The sequence below is a fragment of the Pongo pygmaeus genome, chromosome X (assembly GCF_028885625.2).
Source record: "Pongo pygmaeus isolate AG05252 chromosome X, NHGRI_mPonPyg2-v2.0_pri, whole genome shotgun sequence".
Taxonomy (NCBI): Eukaryota; Metazoa; Chordata; class Mammalia; order Primates; family Hominidae; genus Pongo; species Pongo pygmaeus.
Genome location: NC_072396.2, coordinates 111,674,284 through 111,688,311, shown reverse-complemented (window position 1 = coordinate 111,688,311; position 14,028 = coordinate 111,674,284). Strand labels below are relative to the sequence as shown.

Sequence of the window (14,028 nt, the reverse complement as noted above, 5' to 3'; positions counted from 1 at the left end):
CCTCGGGGTCTGTTTCACCCTGATTTGCAGGGACTCCATATTACTCCTTTTCCCCTCTGCTCACCAATGATCACTTCTCTTAAACCTTTTCTTCTAGGATTGACACAGATCCCAACCATCAATTATTCAGACAGCTTGCCCAGTGGGGTCCTGTAGTCCCCTGGGTTTGCCAGCCTTCCTCATGCAGAGATGGAGGAGGGCATAGACTGAGTTTGGGAATGACAGTCAGGGAAATGGAGATGGAAGACACCTGTGTCCTCTATCCCTTCTTCTCACTAACTCTGCCTCAAATAATATAGAAGTGCCTGGCACCCTGCTGATTTCCCTGCTCTGGGCCTGCTATCTTCTCCCAACAACTGTGGCTGTGCCTCAGTACGTAAATGCCAAGGGCCTCCAGACAGCTCTGCCCATCACAGCTATCAAAAGCACACAAGTGCCTGTTAGCTCTAGCTATCCCCTCTGTCCCCATCGGGTTATCACTAACTTCTGCAGATTCCTGAGGGACTTGGCCAGAATGCATGACTGCTTAACACACTTCTTTTCTGCTCTTCACCTGCCTCTTCTCATTTGCACATCTGGAGCCAACAGTTCATTGCATGTAAACCTCCCAAAGCAGTGAGAAACACTGTGGCTGGCCAAGTCTCCCCAAATTGGCAGCTGCATGGCATGGGCTGTCAAATATTACCTGTCCTTCGAAACAATACCACCCAGTAGTAGATTTTGTATTGTCTCAATCTGAACCACTTGTCCAGGGAACAGGTATTTATTTTGCCTTCCCTCTGGTGCTAAGAACATAGCAGGTGCCTAATAAAAACTTGGTGACTTAATGAGAGTCTGTATCATTTCCCTTAGGCAATTTTACTCATCACTGCATGGCCTTTTCCGGTCAAGATGTGGAGTTGCAAGATCACTTAAATGTGAAGAGAGCTCAATTTCACCAGCCACTCATTCCCTGGGTTTTCAGGAAGCCATTATTTCCTTCCTGTTTCTATCAAGTAGCAAAAGATGTTTATGGAGCACTTGCTCTGAGTGTAAGCTACTGTATTAGGGGTGGAAATTTCTCTAAGCATCAGAAGGATCTTGAGTGAATCAATATATATTCCTTCTCCTCACAATGCCTGGGGCCTCTCTGGATGTCACGTATCCCTCTTCACTCACCACTTTTCCCCCTCCAGCACCTGGACGCTCCCACCCTAACCCATTCGGAAAGCTGTCCACTATAAGAAGCCCCAGAGCGAGAGCTTGACAGCCAGGCAGATTATGGCCAGGGGCTGAGGAGAGGGAGCCAAAGCTACACTTACTGCATCTGTTTCTCCAACTGCCACCTGCTCAGAAAATCGAACCTTCACAGGATTGGACTTCAACTTGGCCTTCTTCGCAGCACTGATGAAAGCAGATTTGGGGGACTAGAAAAAGAACAGAGAGATGGTGAGTTCTCCTAGAGAAAGCCTAACCTTTGTCACGTCAGAGTTAAGATGTCCCAGTACAGGTACACTTTGCATTACTGATCAAGGAGTCAATAAACAAATATTAATTACCTATTAGGCGCAAGGCAATGTGCTAAATGCTTCCCTATGTAATTGGTGTGTTCTGAAACAGCTGGGCATGAATTGAATTTGGGTAGATTGAACCCCATTATTAATACTCTAGGCCTAGGGGAGTTTGCAAAAGTTCTTTAGTAATAACATACATTGAGTTTTTATATATTTGGTTTTCTTAAAGTGAGATAGACCTAAAGGGTGTCTTTTTATTGTTATTATTATATCTGAATATAAGCATCCCAAAGAATTTACAGAAATGATCTTGTTCACCTCACAGACATGCCCTGCCCCTAGGAAGGAGTTGCATAATAAATACTATTTTAGATGTGGGAGAAAGGAGACCTAGCACTCCAAAAGGATTTATCCACAGTTACTACACTATTGGGGAATAGAGATGTGAGAGATTTAACCCAAGTCTCCTGGCTTTCTAGTTTTGGGCTCTGCACCACTTTGTTTATCCAATCCTGTAAGAAATGCCCAAAAAATCAGCCAGGCTTGTATTTATTTATTTATTTTTAGACAGAGTTTCACTCTTGTCACCCAGGCTGGAGTGCAATGGTGCAATCTCGGCTCACTGCAACCTCCGCTTCCTGGGTTCAAGCGATTCTCCAGCCTTGCCTCCTGAGTAGCTGGGATTACAGGCATGTGCCACCACACCCAGCTAATTTTGTATTTTTAGTAGAGATGGGATCTCACCATGTTGGCCAGGCTGGTCTTGAACTCCTGACCTTAGGTGATCCACCTGCCTCAGCCTCCCAAAGTGCTGGGCTTACAGGCCACCATGCCTGGCTGGCTTTTTAGTTCTTGAAAACTCTCCCACAATTTTATTGGAAGCATGATTAGCAAACACTAGAAACTAAGCCTTTCCTGGGTGCCCCTTGGATTCTAGCTCCCTGCTGAGCTCCGTAAGGCCCAGCAATTAGAAATACAGGAGTCGTGCTGAGGGGCATCCTTATTGTCTTTGGGGGGGCGTTTATTCATTCATTTGACAAATTTAGCAAGGGCCTACTACATGCCACACACTGTTCTAGGTGATGAGGGATAGAGCAGTAAATAAGACAGACAAAACTCCCTGGCCTCGTGGAGCATCCATTCCAGCAGGAATAGACAGACGATAAATATCTTTTAGGTAGCAAAGAAGGACTTTGAGGAAAAATAAGGCAGGGTAAAGGACTACACAAGAGAATGAGTTAGAGTGGGAGTAGTGAGGGTATTATTTTAGCAATTTTGAAATACATAATACATTATTATTAACTATAGTCACCATGCTGTGCAATAGATCTCAAAAACTTATTCCTCCTGTCTAACTGAGCCTTTGTATCCTTTGAACAGCATCTCCCCATTCCCTCCCAACCTTAGCCTCTAGTGATCACCATTCTATGCTTCACTTCTATGATTTTGACTTTTTTAGATTCCGCATATAAGTGAGATCATGTGGCATTTGTCTTTCTGTGTCTGGCTTATAATAATAATTATTATTATTTCACTTAGGATAATGTCCTCCAAGTTCATCCATGTTGTAGCAAATGACAGGATTTACTTCTTCTTAAAGACTGAATAGTATTCCATTGTGTATTTATACCACATTTTCTTCATCCATTCATCTGTTGATGGCAGACACTTAGGTTGTTTCCCTATCTTAGCCATGGTGAATAGTGCTGCCATGAACATGGGAATGCAGATGGCTCTTTGGCATACTAATTTCAATTCCCTTGGATATATATCCACAAGTAGGATTGTGCAGGTTATATTTTTAATTTTTTTTTTTTTTTTTTTTTTTTTTCTGAGAAGGAGTCTTGCTCTGTCACCCAGGCTAGAGTGCAGTGGTGCGATCTCGGCGCACTGCAACCTCTGCCTCCCCTGTTCAAGTGATTCCCCTGCCTCAGCCTCCCAAGTAGCTCGGATTACAGGCAGGCATCACCATGCCCAGCTAATTTTTGTATTTTTGGTAAAGGCAGGGTTTCACCATGTTGGCCAGGCTGGTCTCGAACTATTGACCTCAAGTGATACACCCACTTCAGCCTCCCAAAACGCTGGGATACAGGTATGAGCCACGGCGCCCGGCCACTGTGGGAGGTTATTTTAGACAGGATGGTCAGGGAAGACCTCTCTGAGGATGAGACATTAAGCAGAAACTTAAGGAAGTGAGGGAGAGACAGCCACCAGGTTATCTGGAGAAAGGCTTCTGGGCAGAAACTACAGTAAAGGCCCTGAAGTGAATTGAGGTGTATGAAGAACAGCAAGGAAGGCCAAGGTGGCTGGAGTGGCGTGATGGAGGGGGAGCAAGAGGGGAGATGCTCAGAGAGGCAGCTGGGGGCTGGGTCATGTAGGACCTTGTAAACCACAGTGAGAACTTTGGATTTCACTCCACTAGAGGGATTTGATTGAACAGAGTCTGATGTGCATTTTAAAAGGAAACCTCTGGTTGCTGTGTGGAAAACAGAGTGTAGGAGTACAATGGCAAGAGCATGGAGACCAGTTGAGGGTCTCTAAGTACAATATTTGTAACTGCAATAATATGGTTAAAACATAATGGAGGCTTGGTCTAGGATGGTACTGATGGAGTTGAAAAGTGAGTGAATTCTGGATATATTTTGAATACTGAATTAGGATGATATGTTGACTGACTGAATATGAGAGTGAGAAAAAGAGAGACTTCAACTGAAAGAATGGACTTGCCATTTACTGAGATGAAGAGGACTAGGGAGTGAATCAGGTTTGGGGCTACTTCAAACCACCACCCCATGGGCCTTGCCATGGAACCCGAGTCCTACAATGAGGAATTTCTTTGTGTTAAGGCCCTGAAGGTCCCTGCCAGCTGGGAATACGTTAAGCTATTATCTACCATTTACACTGCAGTTGAGATTCATTTACCAGATCAGCCACAGGAAGGCAGGGCCCTAAGATACACATCAGAAACAAACGTCCTCATTGTGTCTTAGGCCCTGGTCCCAGCTGTGTTCTCTGTCAGAGCCAGCAATCTCATTCCCACAGAGGGGAGATTGCAAAAAACCACTTGTTTCACCTGAGTCCAGCAGGAACTCAGGCAGTGAGTGTCAGTTCTGGCTGCATAGTAGAAATGCTGGGAGGAGCTTTTAAAAATCCTGAAGCCCAGGGCCCACCACAGACCAATTACATCAGAATTCCCGGGGGTGAGGTCTGAGCATCAGTATTTTTTCAAGCTTCTGATGATTTCCAAATGCAGCCAAGATTAAGAACCATTGAGCTAAAGGAACCTTAGACTTCTCATCCTGAGCCAAAGGGGCAATTTGTTGGCAGCAGACAATATAGCACAATGAAATCCAGAGCTGGAGATCATTGCAGAAAGTGATTACAGTATTGATTATACATGGAGTTGATAAATGCCTTTGTGTGTTGCATAGCCTGGTGCTCCAATCCTGAGCAGGGGCTGCAGGCTGAGGCAGAAGCAAGAGAAAGGGGCAAGATAGAAAGATTTGTACCTATGCTCAGGCAGCTGTGTTTGATTCCATCTCCACAGTCATCCAAAGTTCCACCAAGGTGCCACAAACATGAGCCAAGTGGAATCTTTCTACCTGACAGTCACCTCTCTTCTCTGCCATCATCTGCCCTCAGATGCCTGCATGGCACAGTGTGTAGAATGAGGCATCTCTAGAGACCTGAATGGGCCATGCAGCTCAACCTTCACTTTCACATGTGAAACAGAGGCCTGGGAAGAGGATATACTTTACCCAAAGTACTGAAATAATTGAGTAGCAGAGCCGAAACCAGAACCCAGGTTTCCTGAGCCTTTGCTTAGTGGTTGTTCCCCCACAGCAGGCTAAAGCTGGGAGTCCTTTCCTGATCTTTCATCCACTGGTTCTGGTTCTACCTTGGTGTTATGTAATGGACTCAAACAAAAGAAGAACCCCAACTAGTATCCTTTTATGTATTCACCACAGTGAAGAGGATGGCATCCTTGCTATCCCTACCAAAGATGCAAGATTAGATCCTGTCCTACAGAGTTTCTGTTTGTACCACTGAAAACCAAAGATTCAGTTAATTATAGGCACAAACCACAAAGGAGGAAATGAAATTGCCAATATTTTCAGGGATTGTAATCATTTCCAGGTGTCTGTTTCAGAGTTATTTTCAGCTTGTTTATACTTCATTCCTCATTGACCCTTGTCCTGTTGGTCTCTAAGATTCCATCCTATTCTCAGTCTTCAGCCTTGATGCTGGTGACTCATTCATTGCCAGCTGGTCTCTGCTAGATGTCATGGAGTCACATCTAGCCTTATGCTCAGACACAAGTGAGGCCTGCTTTGCAGTGGGATATGAGGGGCCTCTCAGAGGCCTCCGTGTCCCAAAGCATCTTCAAAGCTCAGCTGTGGGGCTTGAAGTTCGTAATATTAGGGTCACTCCTTTGAATTACAATGTTGAGAATTGGGAAGGCCCAGGTCAAAATGTGAATACAGTAGCAGGAAGGCATAATACACTTCAGGGGCCAGCAAATTACAGGCCTACATAGGCCAAATCTTGCTCACCACCTGCTTTTGTAAATAAAGCTTTACTGGAACACAGCCGTGATCTTCATTTATGTATTGCCTATGGCTGCTTTTGTGCTACCACATATGGCCTGCAAAGCCTAAAATACTTATTATATGGCCCTTCAGAGAAACAGTTTGCCAACCTCTGAACTAATTCATAACCATGAACTAACCAGCTGTTTTTAAAATGTGCCTGATGATAAGAATCACTGAGGAGTGCTTGTTAAAGCACAGATGCCTAGGCTCACACCAGATTTTAAAAGTTAGAATCTCTGGAAGAGTGGGGCCTGGAAATTGACATTGTTGAAGATATCCCAATCCATTAAGGATAGATTAATTGAGCACCTTAAGGCTGGAATGTTTGAGCTCTTCACTGACCCTATTTTTTTCTCCAAGCAGCTGGGAATCTCATTTTGCAACAGGCACCCTTTCTGGCTGAAATGAATTTTGGCTTGAAACACGGGACTAGAATTGCTAAGTACCTCTGGGGCCACTGCAAGCCGCTTGAAGCAAATATGAAGCCAGCAGCTTGGTGGAATAAGGAATAGAAGAGAGTCTGACTTACTCTCAGTGCAGAATTCAGCAGCTGGTTATTTTTTGGCCATTTTTAAAATTTGTTGTCTGTATTAGTACAGATGTCAGGGTTGTGATCACTCAAATCTTGACCAGTCAGATATAGGGCCAAATATTTTAGAGCAAGATAGGGCCCCGCTTTGGTAACTGAAAAAAATGAAACTCAGGTTCTTGAAGCTTTGACTGATTAGCCCTTCTGGCTCACTGCCTTTGACACCTGAGCCTACTTATAATCAATTCCTATAGCAACCACTGTGGGAGCCCAATGGAGGACCATCTTGGTTTCACCAGATCACTACTAAGGGAACCAGGGGGCCTTCCTTCCCACACTCAAGACTGCCTGGACATGAACATATCCTCTGCCTGACTTCCAAAGCCCGCCACAAATTACACCTGACTCTCTAACCACCTCTCTCCAAGATCACCTTTTTGCTACATTTGGTAGTTCTATCCACAGCTCCCTGCACACACTGGGCTTGTTATCACTCCTGGACCCACCTCACGCTGTTTCCTCCCTGTCCCCATCCTTCAGGGTCTAGAGTGTCCCTTTGACTAGCTAAATGCCATCACTTTACAGTTTAGTTCAAACTCTACCTTTATCCTCAATCCTTCCCCAACTCCTCAATTCCCCTTCTTGGATTTCCTATAGTACTACTGTTAATCCACACTGCCATCGCTCACATCCCCAACCAGGCTGTATAAGCAGAGATGCCATTTTATGTTAATATTTCTCCCCCTAGCACCAAGCACATAGTAGACATGGCATAAAATGTATTAGTTGATTGCTAAAATTAGTAATGAATTAGTTCATTAATTCAGCATATATGGTTGGAGTATCTACCATCTGACAAACACTATACATCAGGAAGCTCTGTAGAAAACCAGTTTCTCTGAGGTGGTTCCCATTATTTTGGCTTTCTTTTTCTGGGCAGGTGGCTCCAAGCAGAAGGGATTTCAGTTCTTTAAGTACAGGCTGTTTTCAGAACCAGAAAACTAGGGTTTCATTTGAAACAGATTGTCTGTACTTGCTTTGTCAGGGTCATTCTTGGTCATAATCCGGTACTTTATCCATTTAAAAATATTTACTGAGTACCTACTGTGTGCCAAGGTCTAAAGGTTTCAAGATTAATACATATCCAGTCAGTCATGAGGACTAGTTGGTAATTCAAAGATTAAGGAACACCCTTAAATACACAGAAGCTTATTAAGTGGCTATCTATGCAGTATGGTTTGAGGGGCCCTGGGAAAGAACTTCTGTGACCCCTCTCCCCAATTGTCTGCCATGCTATGAGTCACTCTTACAAGGAAAATGTCATCTGAGAGAGAGTCCATATCAGAATCATTTGGTGAGCCTTTTCAAAAGGCAAATACCAGGGCCTCATCTCCAGAGCTTCTAATTCAATGAGTCAGGGCAAGAGCCCAAGTATCAATATTTTCATATTTTCTTTTTTTTTTCTGTTTCTGCTGCTCGAATGAATCAGAAGTGACTATTAATAGTTTTCAGAGCTTCTCAGATGGTTATAATGGATAAACAGGGTCAAGAACCATTACCAGGCCAGGTGTGGTGGCTCACGCCTGTAATCCCAGTACTTTGGGAGGCCGAGGCGGGCAGATTACTTGAGGTCAGGGGTTTGAGACCAGCCTGGCCAACATGGCGAAACATCGTCTCTACTAAAAATGCAAAAATTAGCTGGTGTAGTGGCACATGCCTGTAATTCCAGCTACTCGGGGGGCTGAGGCAGGAGAATCGCTTGAACCCAGGAGGTAGAGCTTGCAGTGAGCTGAGATGGCACCACTGCACTCCAGCCTGGGTGATAGAGCGAGACTCTATATATTAAAAAAAAAAATTACCAGCCACAGTATGTAGGAGTAGGTATTAGGCCATTATCAGCCACAGAATGTAGGAGCTATTAATAGAAGGAGACTTGCAGATTGTCTGGTCCAGTGGTTTTTTTTGTTTGTTTTTTTTTTTAACAAATATAGATTCCTAGGCCACATCCTGGACCTATTAGGAGGTTGTCTTCTGGAAGTAGTGGTAATCAAACTTTAACATGACAAGAGTTCTGTAATAGGTAGCAGTCTCCTTGCACCCATGAGATGCCAAGTGCCTGCTGTGAACACAGTATTATTTTCTGTGATGTAGGGAGTAACATTAAACACATATTGGGGGTCTTCAAGAAGCTTTCAGTATAGCTAAAGAGAGAAGATCTGTCAATGGAGACTTGTTAAGGTGGTTACGTTCTATGACATTTCCATGAACACTGATTAGTGAATACTGAACTGTTGCTCCAATATTTCACATAAATTATGGTGTTAAAATTTAAAAACAACTCATCCTAATAGCTTCTATGTTCTTTATTTTACAAAGAGAAAATGAAGCTCAAAAGTGTTAAGTGACTTGCCTGAGGCCACTCCACTCACAGGTGCCAGAGTCAAGATTCAAACCCCGTCCAACTGGCCCCAGAACTGCAGTTTGTTTCTTGCACTACACTGCACTGCCCCCTATCGTCTTCATCCTCTGATTACCTCTGTATGAGAACTGACACAAGAAGGCAGAGCATCACCTTGTCCGACCTCAGCTGGGAACGTGTGCATTGGGTAAATCAAAATTTTCACACTCTGCACATGTCTCCAAATGACCAGGAAAGTGCCGTGAGTATTGATTTTGGGGGTTATAAATAAATTTTTGGGAGTAGGCAAATTTACAAATAGGGAATCTGCAAATAATGAGGATCGACTGCACATGTATGTAAGGCTGACATTCAATTGGGATGCACTGGGATGGCCATACCAGTTGTAAAATACAGAGAGATTCTTTCACACTGATTGGTAAATAGGCACTGCCCTACGCTTCCTGGATGCCACCTGACCTCTCCCCCTGGACCTCCTTACAAACGTAGATCAACTACAGGGTTAACATCTGGCATAATTAGGAGGCTTCAAGACTCTGCTCCGGTGCTATTACTGGCTTATATTTTGACTGGATTGGCTCCTACTGTACAGGTCATTAAATGTTTTGACAATTAGCCCTGTGTGTGTGTGTACTCGTCCACTTCTATGCTCCAAGGATTTAGACAGCACAAGACTGAGAACTAGAATGTAAGCTCTGTGAGGGCAGGGACCATGTTTGTCTTGTGCACTGCTATATTCCCAGCCTAGAAGAGTGTCCAGAATAGTAGGTATTTAATAAATGCTTGATGAGTGAATGAACAAATTAGGGAAATGCTCATTGAGATTAGTCAGGCAAAGCTGTTTGGAGAACATGAGTATCGAACAAGGTCTTAAAAGAAACAGACATGTATTAGAAGAGATGTGGAATAGCACAAGGACAAAAGTCCACAGGGCAGTAAGACCTAAGAAGGAAATGTACCTAAGAAGGAGAAGGAAATCAGCCTGGCCACAGCAAAGGGGCCGTGGGTTGGGACCTGCAGAGTGAGCAGAACAGGGGGTAAGAAAATGTTGGAGGCACTGGGATGGGAAAGTCGAGATAGAGATTGGGGTGAGTGTTACGCCCTTTATTCTGCACCTAAGTTTGGACACTTGAGTTTTGTTTAGGTTGCTTTGTTGGCTGGAAACTGGGTTTCCTTCATTCCTTCAACCAATATTTATTAGCACCTACTCTGTGCCAGGTGCTGGGGATACAGCAGTAACAAAACACAGTCTCTACCCTCATGGAGCTGACATTCTAATGAGGGACAGAGACAATAAACATGTAAATATAATATTTCATGGGAATGTAAAGTGGCACAGCCACTTTGAAAAACAGTCTGGCAGTTTTTTAATAGGCTAAATATACACTTACTATTTGACCCAGCAATCGTACTCTTGGGCATTTATCTCAGAGAAATGAAAACTTATGCCCACAAAAATCCTGTACACAAATATTATAGCAGCTTTATTTGTAGTAGCTCAAAACTGGAAACAACCCAGATGCCCTTCAATGGGTACATGATTAAACAAACTGGTACATCCACACCATGGAATACCGTGGGGTACTACTCAGCAATAAAACGGAACAAAATATTGATACATGCAACAAGTTGGATGAATCTTGAGGACATTTTGCTAAGTGAAGAAAGTCAATCCCCAAAGGTTACATATTATATAATTATATTTATATATTATTTTTGTTTGTTTTTTAGAGAAGTGGTCTCGCTGTATTGCCCAGACTGGAGTACAGTGGTGCTATCATAGCTCAAAGCAGTCCCCAACACCTGGGCTCAAGCAATCCTCCTGCCTCAGCCTCTCAAGTAGCTGGGACTACAGGTGTGCACTACCACACCTAGCTAAATTAAAAAGAAAATTTTTAGAGATGAGGTCTCATTCTATGTTGTTCAGGCTGATCTCAAATTCCTGACCTCAAGTGATCCTCCCATCTCAGCCTCCTAAGTAGCTGGAATTCCAGACAGGAGCCACAGTGCCTTGCTTCCATTTATATAATATTTTTGAAATAAAATTAGGGAAATGTAAAGTGGTTGACAGGGATTGGATGTAGGCGGTGAAGTGAGTGTGGTTATAAAAGGACAACACGAGGAATCCTTTGGGTGACAGACTTGTCCAGTGACTTTTTTAAGTTTTAAATTTTTGTGAGTACATAGTAGGTATATATATGTCTAGGGCACATAAGATACTTTGACACAGGTATGCAACGTATAATAACAATATTATGGTAAATGGGGTATCTTTACTGTGTTGGTGGAGACATAAACCCACATGTGATAAACACATATTGCATCATACACATATGTTGTATCATTGTTGATTTCCTGGTTTTGCTATTGCATCATATAGTTTTTGTTCTGTTTTGCTTTTTTTTTTTTTTTTTTTTTTGAGATGGAGTCTCGCTCTGTCACGCAGGCTGGAGTGCAGTGGTGCAATCTCAGCTCACTGCAACCTCTGCCTCCCAGGTTCAAACGATTCTCGTGCCTTACCCTCCTGAGTAGCTGGGACTACAGGTGCGTTCCACCATCCCAGCCTAATTTTTTTGTATTTTGTGTAGGGACAGGATTTCACCATGTTGGCCAGGCTGGTCTCGAACTCCTGGCCTCAAGTGATCGACCTGCCTCGGCCTCCCAAAGTGCTGGGATTACAGGTGTGAGCCACTGCACCCAGCCTATTGCACATAGTTATGTAAGATATAACCACTGGGAGAAACAGGGTAACAAGTACATGGTATATCTCTGTACTATCGTTGCAACTTCTTGTGATCTATAATTATTTCAAAAGAAAAGTTAAAAAATATAATATTTCAGCTCTGATGAAAAAGTAAGCAGTATCAGAAGATAGTGAAGGTAGATGCTATTTTAGAAAGGGTACTCAAGGAAGGCTTCTGCAAGGTGAGATTTGAGAAGACCTGACTAACAAAGTAAACCCACACTGGGTCTCTGATCACAGTAGTAAATTCTAACCACACATCAAGCATGTTTTAGTGGGAGAACTGGTGGTCATTTTCAAGACAGGAGATTGGGAGGTTGGGACTGACTGCCTACTGCCCACTAGGCAACTGCACACGTGCAGCAAAGTGGTGGGGAGGGGACTATTGGTAACAACAATGGAGTGGTGGGGCTTGCCTGCCCAGAGACAAGAGAACTGGAACTGAGAGAGGCCTATCTGCCTGGGAGCATTGTGTGTACATATGTGAGAGAGCACATGAGTGCATGTATATGTGAGTAGTGTGTGTATGTATATGTATAGGTATGAGTGGGTGAGTGTATGTGTGTGAGTGTACATGTGAGGATATGTGTGAGTCTATTATGCATGAGGTTGTGAATGAATGTGTGAGTGTATTGTGTGTGTGTGTCAGTGTGTTTGTATATGTGTGTGAGTGTATGAGTTTGTGAGTGAAGTTCACACTGATGCAGAAGAGGTCTGGGAGCTGGGGTCCATGGGGAGAGGCAGTTTGAACCAAGATTGATTTGAATCCTGCTCTTGCCTGGTGAGCCCATGCTGTGCACCTGTGTTCCATCCCTCGCTGTGTCATCTCTCTATAGAAAATCTTGCCCCATCCCTCAAGGTCCAGCTCAGGTGCAGCCTCCTCCTTGAAGCCTTCCCTGATTTCATGTCCCTCACCCCCAACAGATGTGATCTCTCCTGTGTCTATACATTGAGGGCATGGCATCCATGCTGGGGTGCAGAGGACTGTTGGGGACATTAATAAGGGGACAGGTAGGCTGGAGGTAGAGTGAGGGCTCTGAATTTTGCACATGGAAGTTGTGCACCTGGGTTTGTGCATTTAAGTTAAGATTGCTATAAGGGTACAATCAATAATGGACACTGAACTTTCTAAATCCAACTCTTGAGGAGAGGGGACTAGAAATTTTTACTTTTAATAAGTAGTCCTGGCAACTATTATGATCAGGCATGTTTAGGTAACACTGTTCTACTTTAAATCTCTCAATGTACAGATGATGAAACAGGTCCAGAATGGGGAACGGACTCATCCAAGGTCACATAGCCAGTTAAGTGACTGTACCAGGACAAAGGTGAATCTGTTTGTCCAAGTGTACCCCCCAGGAACTTTATATTAAATTCTCTCACATATGGTGCTGTGTCTCATACATTGTAGGTAACTTATATGAATGAATAAGATTGGCACCTATCATTGTCCAGGACTTTATGAGAGTTCACATTGGACAGATACATTTTAATGGAGTACAGCCAAAAAGAAGTGGAAACTGTATTTGGAATTGAGGCAGTGGGTAGCTTAAGTGGGTAAAGCAGAAGGCATAGAACAGAACACAGCACAGCACAGCCCTTCAAAATCCTCAGCTTTGGACATGAGCAGAGACATGCTGTTCAGAAGGTATTCTTTAAGTTCACTCCTAAATCCTTGGCTCATATGTTGGTTGTAGTCTCTGAACTCCCAACCCCATCACTGTTGCTTTCCAATATGGAAATGTCATCTCTTCTCAGTCAGGAGGAAGGTCAGATGGCAAAGAGGCTCACTCACCTGATGAGTGTGCAGAACTGTAAGAACGATGAATTCTTTAGCGCTCCTACAGAGAAAAGGGAATAGGAGAGTAGTGTATCATGCACTAGGTATTCATCTAGTACAAGAAGCAACACCAGAATCTTCCCCTGGCTGCATTCAGGTATATGGATTAGGATAGAGGGTAATCTGAGTGTCTGCATGGACACTTCACCTCCCATTATTTGTGGAGGCCGACACAAACCATCCATATTAACTCACACAGGCATCCGAAGATGGTATAATCATTACCTCTGGGGTTGTCATTTTTTAGGTCTTCTTTTCACATTCCTTCTCACATACTCTCTGTAGAAATCTCCAAACCTTAGTAGCAATTTTATCTGTAGACTACAAAATTCTCAAGGAAAACTAAAAGCCTGCATTATGGAACTCAAAATCAGAGAGTCCTGGGAACCACGTACAATGATTATTGGTAATT

The 14,028-nt window shown here is 43.5% G+C and overlaps 1 protein-coding gene across 2 annotated transcripts in view; it reads right to left on the bottom strand.

The window, feature by feature from the left end:
- FRMPD3 (FERM and PDZ domain containing 3) overlaps window positions 1–14,028 on the bottom strand; it is a 160,276-nt gene that overhangs the window by 57,015 nt on the left and 89,233 nt on the right. For both annotated transcript variants that reach the window (XM_054473142.2, XM_063660145.1), the window contains exons 4-5: window positions 13,572–13,617; window positions 1,302–1,406 (exon numbers count right to left, since the gene is read on the bottom strand). In XM_054473142.2, coding sequence (XP_054329117.1) covers window positions 1,302–1,406; window positions 13,572–13,617 — 151 coding nt within the window. The remainder of the gene's footprint in view (window positions 1–1,301; window positions 1,407–13,571; window positions 13,618–14,028) is intronic.